General features: G+C 38.4%; 1 protein-coding gene across 4 annotated transcripts in view; it reads right to left on the bottom strand.

Annotated features, from left to right (window-relative positions):
* The window catches only part of adamts10 (ADAM metallopeptidase with thrombospondin type 1 motif, 10), a 59964-nt gene that overhangs the window by 31557 nt on the left and 13751 nt on the right, over positions 1 to 14656 (bottom strand). For 2 of the 4 annotated variants that reach the window (XM_058784393.1, XM_058784394.1), the window contains exons 4-12: positions 13312 to 13471; positions 11961 to 12163; positions 11117 to 11200; positions 6676 to 6821; positions 6057 to 6100; positions 4924 to 5029; positions 3481 to 3627; positions 1752 to 1893; positions 116 to 223 (exon numbers count right to left, since the gene is read on the bottom strand). In XM_058784393.1, coding sequence (XP_058640376.1) covers positions 116 to 223; positions 1752 to 1893; positions 3481 to 3627; positions 4924 to 5029; positions 6057 to 6100; positions 6676 to 6821; positions 11117 to 11200; positions 11961 to 12163; positions 13312 to 13471 — 1140 coding nt within the window. Of the gene's footprint in view, positions 1 to 115; positions 224 to 1751; positions 1894 to 3480; positions 3628 to 4923; positions 5030 to 6056; positions 6101 to 6675; positions 6822 to 11116; positions 11206 to 11960; positions 12164 to 13311; positions 13472 to 14656 lie in introns of those variants that run through there. The other 2 variants (XM_058784396.1, XM_058784395.1) reach the window with 2 other exon arrangements.

Below are 14656 nucleotides of genomic sequence, written 5' to 3'. Positions count from 1 at the left end.
AAACTATTTCATTACAAAACATGATCTACCTATCAAGCCAAAAAAATGTTTCCTGAGCCTTAACATAGCTGTGCTGTGTTCTTCCTGGCCTGTTCCAAGAATTCCCTGTGCTTACCCCTTTTTCGATGGTGCTGGTCTGACATATGGTGCCCTCGGCTGCTGGGATGCTACTGGTGATGCAGCGATTCCCTTTACTCATGCACCAAAGCTCACTGCACACTTCCTGAAAACACACATACACACAAGCCACTAAACAAAACTCCAGATAATGTATGGAAAAACAGACATTAAGAGACACTCATGAGACTGAAGAAATGTGTGGAAAGAGTAGAAGTTGGACATTCCTGCACCAAACAATATCCTCTGACGTGGCTGTGTGGTTGCTAAGATGTTCTGAGTGTTTTTAGCATGTTTTAGCAGTTATACCATGGTACGTTTTTGTTTCTGCCACATCTCATGATGTATGTCAGATGTCCTCAGATCGGATGTAAAGAACACACTGCACTGCAGACCAACCTAATAACTTCCTGCTTTATTAGACTACATAGTTACAGTGAGAGCTGAACTAGTGTGTTATCCTCCTCCATATGTTCAGTTTCCTGCATTGGTATCCCATAAAGCAGTTAAAACCTAAAGCTTGACTCAACAAGAGCAGGTATAGCACACTTTACAGACTGAGCGCTGAGCTCCATTGTGGGTCTGTGGAGGTGTAAGGGTCAGCCTTGGCTGGCAGAGAATAGAGCCGCAAACCAAAGAGAAGCAAACTTTTGACCAACTTGTGGTTTGGAAAAAAGTGGCAGAATGCCAGTGGTCTGAAGTCTTGGGGGGAGCAAAAAGATGGAATGTTACAGCCAGCGAAAGGTAGAACTACCATCTGGTGCAGATTTGCAGAAAGAGAGAGAGAGAGAGAGAGTGCTAAATGATTTACTGTGGGGATATAAAGGCAACCTGGATAGGACCATAACCCACAATTCATCTGTACAAAGGCTCTACTTGAGCATAGATGTCTTACTGTGTTATGGTGTGATGGTTATATACTTCTAAATGAGATATTTTTACAATTGTCAATATGCAAAAAATACTTAATTTTACAGACATAAAAAATAAATATTTTAAACATATTATTTGAATATCTCACCAAAAAATAAAAAGTAAATGTTCTAGCAAATCATGACTTCAGCACAAAAAGTTATCTTATGCCTTTTTTGAAGACAATATATTGCATATGCATAGTATGACTATTGTATTCTTTTATTACTGATAATATAAACATCGAACATCTATGTTTTAATGTCTAAAGCACAATGCTGTTCATGTAGGGTGATGTACACTACCATTCTAAAGTTTGGGTTTTGGATTTTTTAATCTTTTTGAAAAATGTCACTTATGCTCTCTAAGGCTCCATTTATTTGATAAAAATACAGTAAAAACAGTAATATTGTGAAATATTGTTACAATTTAAAATAACATATATATATATATATATATATATATATATATATATATATATATATATAAATACATTAAAATAAAACTGATACATTTTGCATGATTCTTTGATGAATAGAAAGTTTAATCTCACTGACCCCAAACTTTTGAATGGTACATCAGAAAAAAAACATGGTATTCCCATGGTGCCATTGTCAAAAATCATGGTGATCTGCATTTTAAAGAGATGACGATGAATGGATGATGGTATTTTCTTTCTTGGGTGAAGAACTGTTGTCGATTACACTGAGTGATGCAAGTACCCCGTATTTACACTGACGAGACTTCACTCCGTACTGAAAGCGGCACTGCTCGTCTGCATCATAGGCTTGGCCAGGGGCTGTGGTGGGGTAAACAAATTCCTGCTTGGGGGGAACGTTGTTGAGGCAGGAACCCATGCCAGAGCTGAGAAACAGTCAGAAAGAAAACAGAATGGGTGTGTGAGAAGTGATGGAAGTGTAAAGGCTAGTTCATGCTGCCCTGATGCCAACAAACACTAAATTCCAACAGTTGTGGGGTTTTTTTGGATCAGTGTGTTAACTCTTGTTTACGTTTGTTGTGGAGTGAATTGGCCTTAATGATTAGAAACATATTTTAATCACCATTGCAAAGGAATTTACGCAAAAGTGCCACTAACTATTTTCATACTATTTTAATATAATTTCAAGTTTTATTTATTCCTGTGATGGCAAAGCTGAATTTTCAGCAGCCATTACTTCAGTCTTATGCCGAGTTCACACTGCACGATTTTCAAACTCGTCGGATCGCTGTTGTTTTCACACTGCGTGACTATCTGGGGAAGCATTCAGTCGCTGCTGTGTTCACATTGCACGATGGATTGGCGACAGGGGCTTTCACATTGCACGATTTCACAATAGGAAGAATCGCCGACAACTCTGTCTGATCCGCAAACTACGTTTCACAACAAAACACACACGAGAAGTGATAAGGAAATAACGCGAGAACCTGCGTGCGTCAGCCCGTTGTTCTCAAGCAAGCTAAAAAATATAGCCTGCAAATTGTCTGTGCACTGATTTCCAGCTACAAAAACAAAAACAGATTATGCAGGAGGGAGATGCAGGGAACAGGGATTGTGTTCTGGTAAATAATAATTTTGCAGTAACTGTTATGCTGATGTTGCGGCTGGTCAAGCGTTTGTGCTTGTTTCTGTATGATATAATTGTACATATTAAAATACTGATATGGTCTGTATCTTTGTCTCTCATTGGCTGAAGGTCATCGTGATGTAGTTTTCAGTCAGAAATCATTGCACACAGCGTGATTGTGAATCGCCGACAGCTCCAGATATTTAGCATGCCAAATATTTCACGGGCGTCGGCGACGTGTCGGCAATTCTCTCAGATCGCGTCTTTGGTAATTCACACTGCGCGATTGTCACTCGCGTGAACGAGCTCCGATTTGCCTCCGATATCGGGCATTTGTCGGCGATTTATCAAAACCTGTCGGCGAGTGAAAAATCGGGCTAAAATCGTGCAGTGTGAACTCGGCATTAGTGTAACATGATCCTTCAGAAATCATGCTAATATGCTGATTTGGTGCTCAAGAAACTTGAAACATATGCAAACTAATTTGCATATGTTTGCATTTGCATATGACAAAAAAGTATTTACTGTAGTGTATATAAAATGAAAATAAATAAAATTTGATCAAGAAGTACAACAAAAATTCACTAAAATATCTGAGAATAGAAAATGTGAACTAACTGTCCGAAGATTTTCAGGCCAATTATTAATTAGCCTGTATATTGGTCTATCATTACTCATGTACCTCATGTAACAAATGCCTCTTAAATACATACTTAGACGATCGTGTTGTATGACTTTAAAAAGACATTCACATCAATTATGTTTATAATCCAATTCTTTGGAAATTTATGATCCTAAAATTCAATAATGATACGGTCAATATTTCACACTAAATCTAGTACGTCTCAGTGAAAATACAGATCTCAGACTGAGGCAGCAGACGCACTCGAGGAAGGTGGTGATGTAATCGCGGCTGCAGGCAGACCAGACGAAGGGGTTAGTCTTCATGGTGATGTGGGCAGCCATGAGTTTAGCGGTCTCCTGACTGCGCACCCCACATGCATTGCCAACACCATCATGATTCATCCCAAACCTGAAAGAGAGAGATGAATGATTTTATGGAATTATTCAAATGGAATCCCATGGTCCTGGTTACAGAATGTGAACATACAGTACACACCCAAACCTATCAGCACCTCACACAAATTTATGTAATCCTACACACAGTTAAACATATGCCCCCTTGTCTAGACAGCCCCAGTGCGCAGCGTCATATGGCCATCAGTTCAAAGGTACCTGGATGAACCATTAGGACCAGACCACTAATGACTTCACCACCTATGAAAACAGCTCCAAGGCCCATGAGTGTTGCCAAAGCAACAGTATACTGAGTGACCAAGTACAAACAGAGCTCAGATCCGTACAATGATAGAAGAAAAAATGCTTTTCAACTACTAAAGTAGCAGAAATGACAAAAGAATTGCTTTTCATGGAAGTATTCCGAAGCTCGATATCAGCCAGGCGTGCCCATAAATTCATATGCATGATTAAGCTGCAGAAAGTGAATGGAATGCTGGGCCACCAAGTAAAACAATACTTCAACATCTTGGAGTGCAAAAAAACCACAAATGAAAAGCCCAGAACAAAGCGACTGGAGCCATCATAGTCTGTCGTCACTTGTTCCACTAACAAGATATAAATATCACAAGACTGAGAGAAAAATATTAGTGCAGTTGTTGATAATGAGCATTATTTGTATTTAAAAGGCTCCAATTGCTTTAGAGTTCATCCTTGAATTTAAGCCAAGTTTGTTTTGGTAGAGTAGAGGTCAAATGTCAAGGGTCAGAGTTGAGAGGGTGTGCCCTGATGACACACGTAAGTAAAACTGGAATTTTAGAAAGCTGATGTAATGCTGACTTATAGTAGAGCTTCAAAAGCTTTTGGAATATACTGTGTACTGACAATTTTGTTAACAAGTTAGGTTTAGGTACATCAGGGATTCCCAAACTTTTTTGTCAGCTGAACCCCTTTTATCTAAACTACTTATCGCCTTCTGAGTTTTTAAGTTAATATTTCAATAATTTAACAAAACATTTGCATGTTCACAGTTCTCCGACATTAATTATTGGTCACATGAAATGCAGGTAAAAAATGAAATATTTAATATTTTTTGTAAGCATTTCTTTTATTTCACATTTTGGAATTTATTTTCATTTTACATTTTTATAATTTAATTTATTATTAGTTTTTCATTAATTCACAAACCCCCTGCAGTTCCCTCTTGACCTAACGTGAGCAACATCAATCAACAAAATTCAGACAGAAAACATGCAGGAACAGTGGAACATAAGAAGCAAGGAAGGCAGTAGAGGAATTGGAAGAGACTCACGTGTGTCCTATCTCGTGTGCAATGGTGAAAGCAGTTGCCAGACCAATGTCTTCATTGATGCTACAGCTTCTCTCTGGCTCACACATACCGCCAACAGGTGCCAGACCTGATACGGACACACGTGTGCACACAGGCACATTGACATGGACACACACATACACATATATGCTACAATACTATCCACCTTATTCTTATCGTAAGAGTGGGCTGGGTCTTTTTAATTCGGCTTATGGTGTCAGCAGCTATCAGTTATTTTAGCTGTACAAAAAGATTGTTATGTTGACTGAAATTGCAAATTAGTAATTGTTATCATATTATTTTGATTTATTATTGCAATAATAGTTGTTTAGCTGTAGCGCCTAATCAATTGGAAGTCCCACACATTCAGAAGAAATAGCTTACTTCTGCATTGAAAAATAAGGTGGATATGCAGATACACATATATCCTACAGTAAACACAGCAAATACTACTACAGTATTGCTGATTAGTTAGTTAATTAATTAATTAGTCTCTACAAACTAATCAATAATATCAAAGTAAAAACTATACAGTACCAATAAACCTTCGGTTAGCTTTGTTATGAACAGAGAAGAAATGAGAATTCAGACATGAATAAACAAATATTTAATGCATGCAGATAGATAACACAATTAAGGATGGATGGATGGATTGGATGGATGGGATGGATGGATGGATAGATGGGATGATTGTTTGGATTGATAGAATGGATGGATTGGATGATTGATTGGATTAGTAGAATGGATAGATTGGATGACTGGGTGGATTGGTAGAATGGATGGATTGGAAGAACTGGTAAAATGGTTGGATAGATGGATTGGCAAGAGGGATGGATTGGTAGAGTAGATGGATTTATGGATTGGTAGAATGGATGGATTGGATTACTGGATGGATTGGAAGAATGGATTGATTGGTAGGATGGATGGATTGGTAGAATAGATAGATTGATGGATTGGTAGGATGGATTGATTGGAATAATTGGTAAAATTGATTGGTAGGATGGATGGATTGGATAGATTTTTGGAATGGTAGGATGTATAGATTAGATAAATTGGTAGAATGGATGGAATGGTAGGATGGACGGATTGGTTGAATGGCTAGATAGATGTCTTACCAAGTGTTCCACAGGGTTTGTTCTTGTAGATGCAGATGTCATACCTGAAAACACACCACATAAATAATTATGGGTTTTTTTAATGTTTGGGTGAATGAACAGCTTGGGTTTTTCTACAGACACACACACACACACACACACACAGATACTAGAGCTGTGAGACAGTTCACAGACTGGACACTGTCCCGATAAGAGAGTGAAGACAATGAAAGGAAATGCTTGATGCATCCAGCAGACATACCCTCTGATATAACCTCCAATATAACGACTCAACACTTCCCACACTTTCTCTTTCTCTCTGCCTCTCTCTTTTGCTCTCAACCTCTATTTCTTTCTCATACTTCACATGTCATCTCTCACACTCAACTCTGAGCCACAGGAATTCAACCCAACTCATCATTGTGTAGATTAAACCTATAGCATGATTTACCATAAATCGCTTGTTCTTCCAAACACATGCTTCAAGTACTTTAAAGCCATTTTAAAATTATGACCTGTTGCCTTGTAGAACCAATGGAGTGCTACAAAATTTTAGACAGATGTTAATGTGTTTTGAAAAAGATTTTAAAAGTATATACTGAAATAGTCAAACTTTCTCTCTAATTATCTGCATGCTGACCTGGTGATGAGGACTGCTGTATCATGGTGAGCGATTCCATTGTCAGGGATGGCATTTCCATGTCCGTTCCTGTGCAGAATGGACTTTTGCCACTTGCAGAAACTGTCTAAAGACTTCCCTGCATGATGGTTTACCTCTAGTGTGGGCTGGCAAGAGAAGAAAGGAAAAAGTTGGATCAGATAAACTTGGACCAGACAGTACATCCAGATTTATTACATATACATCGTACTCTCTGTGTATAATTTGATGAGTTAAACGTATGTGCATGCTCATATGTATTTGTAGTACAGTAAGACCCTAAAAACGGTTTCCCAACTAGGTTGATATTGGACTTCTTTTTATATAACACTTGACAAAATGGTGGTTCTTTTCAGCTGAAGTATTTCAATTCTGTGCAAAACAAAATTGCACAAATAATGACTGTTTTCAAAAAGGTTTCCTAGAACGCTCCTTCAGTTTGCCATTGGTACGGTATGCATATGGCTGTATATTGTCTAAACCTTAAGGTGAGATCAAATTATCAAAAATGTCTACCAAATATTTTGCAAGGAAAGACAGTCCATTGTCAATAGTGTAGCAATACATAAAGCAAGCAGCTTTATAACAGTAAATGCAACAAATTTAGTATTAAACGTTCAAAAAACATGAACTCTGCATTATTGACAAGTTTACAGTTGATCAGGGCTGTAAATACACTACTAGCATGTACAAAAAGACAGACAGTGTTTCCCTTCCACTCTGCCTGGTACCCAGCACCCAAGACGGCCACAGCACCATTGCACTCGTAACCTAGGAATGCACACACTGGCATAGTCTATAAATGTATCATCCCACAATCCAGGGCTCAGAGTCCTAACTTTCCAGGTTTCCTCTACCACAGGGGGTGGCGGGGTGTTCTCATCTGGAAAAGAACCATGTTTGGTTCCACGCAACCTCAGCACGCCACACAGTGGTTATCTCAACACGGCTAATACTGCCCCTAATGACCGGTCTCCCATCATTTGTCAAATGACATTATGCGGAACAAATTACAGGGGGATTTATTTTTAGCTGTCTGCGATTTGGGATCATTAATGCTTCATTAAATACACCGCAAAACCCCACTCCTATCCTTTCCCTGCCCTGTGTCGTCTGTAGGAGCCTGTTTGAGGTCCCGACTCTGTCGGCATGTTCCAGAGATCCCGCGGAGCGAGCCAACTCGCTCATGTGGTGTCGTCACGCCCCGCTCAGGACAGAGGTGGAAGCCTGAATGCACGACAGAGGCAGATTGATTGCATTTAGAAGCAGGCGGCAAGAACAGTAGCAGTACAGTTTGGCTTTCCCTTTGATTTTGCTTGATTTTTTACACGTTTTTAGGCGCCTGTACATTCATGACTGTGGCAAAATGAGAGGTCACGATCAACAATAAGAGCAGTCATGGCAGGCTCTCTGGACACACCCAGCAGAGCCGGGTAGCAAACAGTCCAGACTTGTGTGGACTGTCTCAACTGCCTCGGACTAGGAGGCTTTTGCCTGTAAATACACAAACAAGGAATTCTTTGACAGGTGAAATAAGCCAGACTAAGGCTTGTATGTGTATGTGTTGGAGTGTAACAATCATGAAATTCTGTCTGATTAATAATTTATGTATAAATAATTGCAATAAATAATTTAATGACTTTTTTGTTTGCTTATGTTTCTAGCAAGCTTAATGCATATATTCTTGGAATTATACAATAAAGTGCATGTTTCATTCGGGACTTTACAAAGTTTTTAATTACTGCACTGGGCTAGCATGAATAACAATATTTCAAATATATTTTTAAATATTTAAAATATAAAATGTAGTGAACTTTAATAAAATGTAACAACAATCATAATAAATTAATATATTAATTAACACATTATATATTAATAAAATATAAATAAATAATGAAATACATATGGAATAATAATGTACACTACTGTTAAAAGTTGGGGTCTGTAAGGTTTTTAAATGTTCTTTTTTATGTTCTTATACTCACCAAGGTTGCATTTATTTTATCAAAAATACAGTAAAACAGTGACATTGTCAAATATTAGTATTACATGTTGTGCTGCTTAATATTTTTGTGGAAACTGTGATACATTTCAGGACTCTTTGATAAAAAAGTTCAAAAGAACTGTACTTACTTACATTAGAAATCTGTCATTTTCGTTCAATTTAATGCATCTTGCTGAATAATTTTTTTTCAAAACTTACTGACCCCAAACTTTTTAACAATAGTGCATATTTCTATCGTAAATCGTTAAAATTTAAAAATAATATATATTTATATATTTTATATTAAAGGGGTCATATGTTGCTAAAAAGAACATTATTTTGTGTATTTGGTGTAATGCAATGTGTTTATGTGGTTCGAGGTTCAAAAAACACTTTATTTTCCACAAACTGTACATTATTGTTGCTCCTCTATGCTCCGCCTTTCTGAAACGCGCCGATTTTGAGTGACGGAAATGTTACGCCCCTTACCATGTTGTAATGCCGTGTCCCGGCGCGATGAGACTAAAACAATAAAACCCACTATAAACGAGGCATTTGTTGCACTCAGTGAGGACATAATTACTGATTATAATGACTCATATGGTCTTTTTACACGTTGCACCACGCCGCCTAAACATAACACTATGTCTGCATTTGTGATCGTAGAAACGCCAAACAAGCACTACTCTACACTGCTCAAAACTCGTGTTTGAATAGTCAGTAGCAAATTCTTTAAATATCGAAACATACTTACAGGCTGTGAGTCAGAAGCACCAGACTGTCCTTGCGACGTTGGAATTGCCCCACTTTATAGTGTTCACAGCCATTCATAGTGTTCACATTGTAGGCTACTCTCTCCCAGGATTAGGAAACAGTCCTTTGTAAAATGCGCTGCACACACTCGAATATCTGCGTTGTACTGTTCTGGAACAGTGTTGTAAATACAACTTAACCACTGATTTCTAGTTGTGTACTCATTTGGTACACAAAGTACTTTCGCTTTCACAACGAAACACACAGCGTCTCCACGACATGGCGGCGACAACAACAATACTACAGAAAGAATAAAAGTTACACCTTCTTTCATTGCATATACGTTTGGGCGGTGTTATGCAAATCTTCACACACCATGATGCAGACATGTGGGGGCGTGTTTAAATGAGCCGTTTTAGGAGGGCATGGCAGAGTCTTAACTTTTATAAAGAATATCTCTTTGGGTTTGAGACTTTAAAGGGATACTCCATCCCAAAATGAAAATTTTGTCATTAATCACTTACCACCATGTCGTTCCAAACCTGTAAAAGCTTTGTTTGTCTTCGGAACACAAATATAATAATAAAATATAATATATTTTAGATGAAAACCGGGAGGCTTTTGACTGTCCCATTGACTGCCAAGTAAATTACACTGTCAAGGTCCAGAAAAGTATGAAAAACATCGTCAGAATACTCCATCTGCCATCAGTGGTTCAATCATAACGTTATGAAGCGACAAGAATACTTTTTGTACGGAAATAAAACAAAAAATAACAACTTTATTCAACAATTCGGCACCGTAACGTCACCGTAGCATCACCGTAGCGCCATTAGCAACATTGTAGCTCTTCCGTGTCAGCCGTGACATAGGGATACGCTGTTTGCGTTCAAATCAAAGTGTAAATCCACGTAGAAAACGTATCCTTATGTCACGGCTGACATGGAAGAGCGTACGAATTTTGCGTGCAGCGATACTCTCCAAAATGGCGCTACGGTGATGTTACGGTGCCGAATTGTTGAATAAAGTCGTTATTTTTGTTTTATTTCCATACAAAAAGTATTCTCGTCGCTTCATAACGTTACAGTTAAACCACTGATGGCAGATGGAGTATTCTGACGATGTTTTTCATACTTTTCTGGACCTTGACAGTGTAATTTACTTGGCAGTTAATGGGACAGTCACAAGCCTCCCGGTTTTCATCTAAAATATCTTAAATTGTGTTCCGAAGACGAACAAAGCTTTTACAGGTTTGGAACGACATGGGGGTAAGTAATTAATGACAACATTTTCATTTTGGGGTGGAGTATTCCTTTAATCTTTGCAACTTTACAGATCTTATATATGCACAAACAGCTTGTAACACTCCAAAGACAAAGGAAAACATGAAATCACATCATATGGCCCTTTTAAAACAAAGTGTAGCCAGAGTGCTTGCATTCACAATGCTTGTTAAACAATTTTTTATATTTTTCACAAATGCAATGCACAACAGAGGCATTTATATTTCATATAACACACCATTGGACCAGAAACAGAAGCATGTTGTGGCATTTCTATGTTCACTTAAAATGTCCCTATTTGAATGCTAATGCATGACAGGAATTTAAAGCACACAAATATTGTGATCAGGCAAATGTAATAAATGTACCAGTCCTTTAGGCAAACGTGCTTCAATAAGAGTACCTGGTCTTCCATCAGTAGAATAAGCCTCGTCACAACGATGTTCACTGCATTCCCCAGGCTAGAATCCTGGAACAGTTTGGCAACCTGACCTCCAGGGAAACAAGAAAAAACCAGTCTTAAAAACGAGCCAATTGTCTGTTTTTAGACCTTTCTAATCCTGCTGTTTACTGTAAAGATGGACATTTTACAGTCTACTATAAAACCAGTGCTAACTGCTGCGCTGGGGCCGCGAGGTGAGGTAATCCCTTCATTAAACACATTCCACAGGTGTGAAACTATTTGTAACAATGCCACAAATCGCCCATGGGGATTATAAATTGGAGAGAGAAATATGGATCCTCAGGGTGACAGAAGACAGTTACTTAGACAACTGGTTTTCATTTAATCATTATTCTCTGAGCCAATACAAATGACCTGGATAGGTCAAACATCTCTGAAGATTCACTTAGTCTGTGGGACATCATTGCAGGCTGTTCATTTTAGGTCTTTGTAAGGATCTCAAGTAACCGGCAAAGAGTTTAGCAGAATGTCCGAAGAGCTTTCTTCCATAAAATGCAAGCAAATGGAAACCAGAGGCAGTCAAACACCCAATAAGGACCAAAAAATCATCTTGAAAGTACCTGAACCCATATGATAGCTTTGTGGGGAACAGATCAAAATCTGAAATCTAACATTTTCTTTACATGGTCACCTTTCACGTTCATTGTACAGAAAATAGCAGCTTGGACATTCTGCTATAAAATAAATAAATAAAAAGGTCATGGTTTTCAAAAGACATGACAAGATTTTTGTGTGAACTATTCTTTTAAGCATTCAAACAAAAACAAGGAGACTTGAAGCTTACAATATTCATGACAGCCAGAATATACTGCTCGATATCGCGACGGCCGTGATAGCTGACCATCATCTTGTCGGCCACCACCAGGGTTTCGACGTAGCGCTCTCGGCTGACAGAACGCTTCAGTGGTAACTGGCCCCGTCCCATCTGGTTGGGTGAGGGTTTTATTGTTCTCTGCCACCATCCATAGCTTTTACCAGGCTTTTCATCTAAAGAGAAATGGCCACAATTGTAATGTACAGTATGTACGTTTCCTTAACTACATTTCTGCAGCTATTAATATGTTTAAATGAAAATAGGCAGTGGTGTTTGATATCATATTTCGTCTTATTGTAAGTACAAAGAGGGAAATTGCAGTAGCCAAGGCAAGCTGACTGATGTTATCAAATACGTTGCTGTTCCATTTGCAGAATTACCAGACTTTCTTTTTTTATAACAGGACTTGCGACGTCCCGTTCCCGGGAGTTCACACTCCCGAGTTGAACTTGCGAAGTCCAAACTACTGAGGATGCAAGTCTGAAATTTGCATACTTGGTATTGAGAAACCTTTTTTACAGTCTACGTGAGAAACGCGTGCAGACTTACGTAACCAGACTATTTGCCTAATCTTCATGATACTTTAGACTGCAATGGACAGCAACAGGTCTGGGGGGAAAAAAGTTCCTGGGACAAATTGTTCCAGGGTAATTTTGGTGGAAAAGCGGCTAATGAGCAAAACTCTGTAGCTACATTTAAAAAAAAAAAATTATAAAATCTTGTGACGAAAAAAGTGTCTTTAATTCAGAAGTTAATGCTATTTTTCCCAAAGTCCTTCTAGCACATCTTCAAATTAAAAATGAGCTGACTTTGGATTGATTACTTTCAATAAGGTAATTATGTTAAGTTTACCTATAAACCAGGCAGTGTCCCAAATAAGTTCCTTAGAGTCAGCATGAAATGTAAATTCACCCTATCTTTTTCCTAAATAAATTCCTTGAGCATCTGAAATGGCAGACTTTTCTCTGGTGATGCATGCCAGACTTCTCCAATCATTTTAGTCTGCTTAAACCCCGCCCCTTTCTTAAAATCGACTATAAGCTTTTGATAAGCGATTTGCCTCCATTCAATCAACAACTGATACATAGAACCAAGTTCCTGCCCAGCATTTTTTAATAATCCATTTCACTCGGATGTAAGTCACAATATGAATGAAAAGATCTGTCGGTACTTCCATTACAACGTGACTTTTAATGTTAGGAATAAAACAGGATACCATACATACTGAAAGACCCCATGAAATGGGCTGGCGAACACAATTTTCTGTTGTCAGTTGATGTTAAAAGGTCTTTTTGGTCTTCATGGCGTTTTTAGTTCTTACCGATGACTCCACAGGACTGGTCCATGTTTTGGTATCTTAGAGATGACCGTTTGTACACCACATGGGGGCGCCCTTCTCTGCCATCCTCATTAGTGAAGTTTTTTGCAGAAACCAGGGGTTCGATAAGGTACTCCTCACCTCCAGCTACAATGACCCCTTGCTGAAAAAAACAAGAAACCATAAATTTGCGCTTCAGATTAGCATGAAGGGTATGTCATTGAAATGTATGACATGCTTTTGTTTGCATGTGAAAAAACAAAACTGTTGGCCTCCCTGGGCAATCTGATTTTACACGCTAGATACACCGAAGTCCCTGACAAGATCAAATCATCCCATCATTAGTCTCCCCTCTAAAATAATGAGCTTGCACTGGGCTAATAATCCTGGATGAAATGGGAACTCATGGAGGATGGCCAAAGGATCTTAGCATGTTTCATTGTTTCCTCTCTTCATCTCTTTCAGTCACACTTTTCAAGTCCACATAATCCTGTAATGTGCTTAGTGATGCTCTTGTGGACACACTGAGCATTCCCTGATGAATTTAGTCATGCTACTCTGATCACCAATAATTAATCTGGAAGTTTCTTACCGCCTTCATGAGCAAGCTTAATCCTCCATTGTATTTACTTGTGTTGGTGCACACACAATTAAAAATGGATGAATTATCGACCAGGCCGGTCATGTATTAGCACCTGTGATGCCAGGTAGATGAATCACCCAATACTGCTTCCAGGATGTCCAATGGCATTTATCAGAGAGACTTAACACTGTACTCAAAGGGTCTGGATAAACAAGCATTGGTCTTGACTTTGTGATCTGTTTACGCAGGTGTATTACCAGCTCCGGCAAGTAATGAGCAGGCCACAGCATGCCACTTGAAACTAAATCCATCATTAGGCTCCAAAACACCTGTGTTTAGAGTTGAGCTTTACACCAGCTGGGTGAGACAGACTTTAGCAACAGCTGCCCATTTCAGATCTACAAGGGCGTCACGACAACTCACTCAAGTGTAAAAAGAAAGAGATTACATTGTATAATACATCATTACTTTAGCATACGGCATTACGGATATCATCTGAGCCTCATGTGATGGAAATGTCTAACAAAGTGCTAAAGCCATTTAAAGGAATATTCTGGGCTTTACAGCAAAAAATTACAATAATTTTCACTTGTCCCTCCTTTTCTTTAATATAAGCAAAAACCTGTGTTACCGTGAGATACTTACAATGAAAGTTAGCAAATCCATAAACAAAATAAAATACTTTTGAAAGTTAAAATACTTCAAAAGTGTTTAAAAAGTCTAGTAACAAGACAAAAACAATATGCATATTGGTAAAAAAAAATG

This window comes from Onychostoma macrolepis, chromosome 08, assembly GCF_012432095.1.
Source record: "Onychostoma macrolepis isolate SWU-2019 chromosome 08, ASM1243209v1, whole genome shotgun sequence".
Taxonomy (NCBI): Eukaryota; Metazoa; Chordata; class Actinopteri; order Cypriniformes; family Cyprinidae; genus Onychostoma; species Onychostoma macrolepis.
This window is presented reverse-complemented; position numbering and strand designations above follow the sequence as displayed.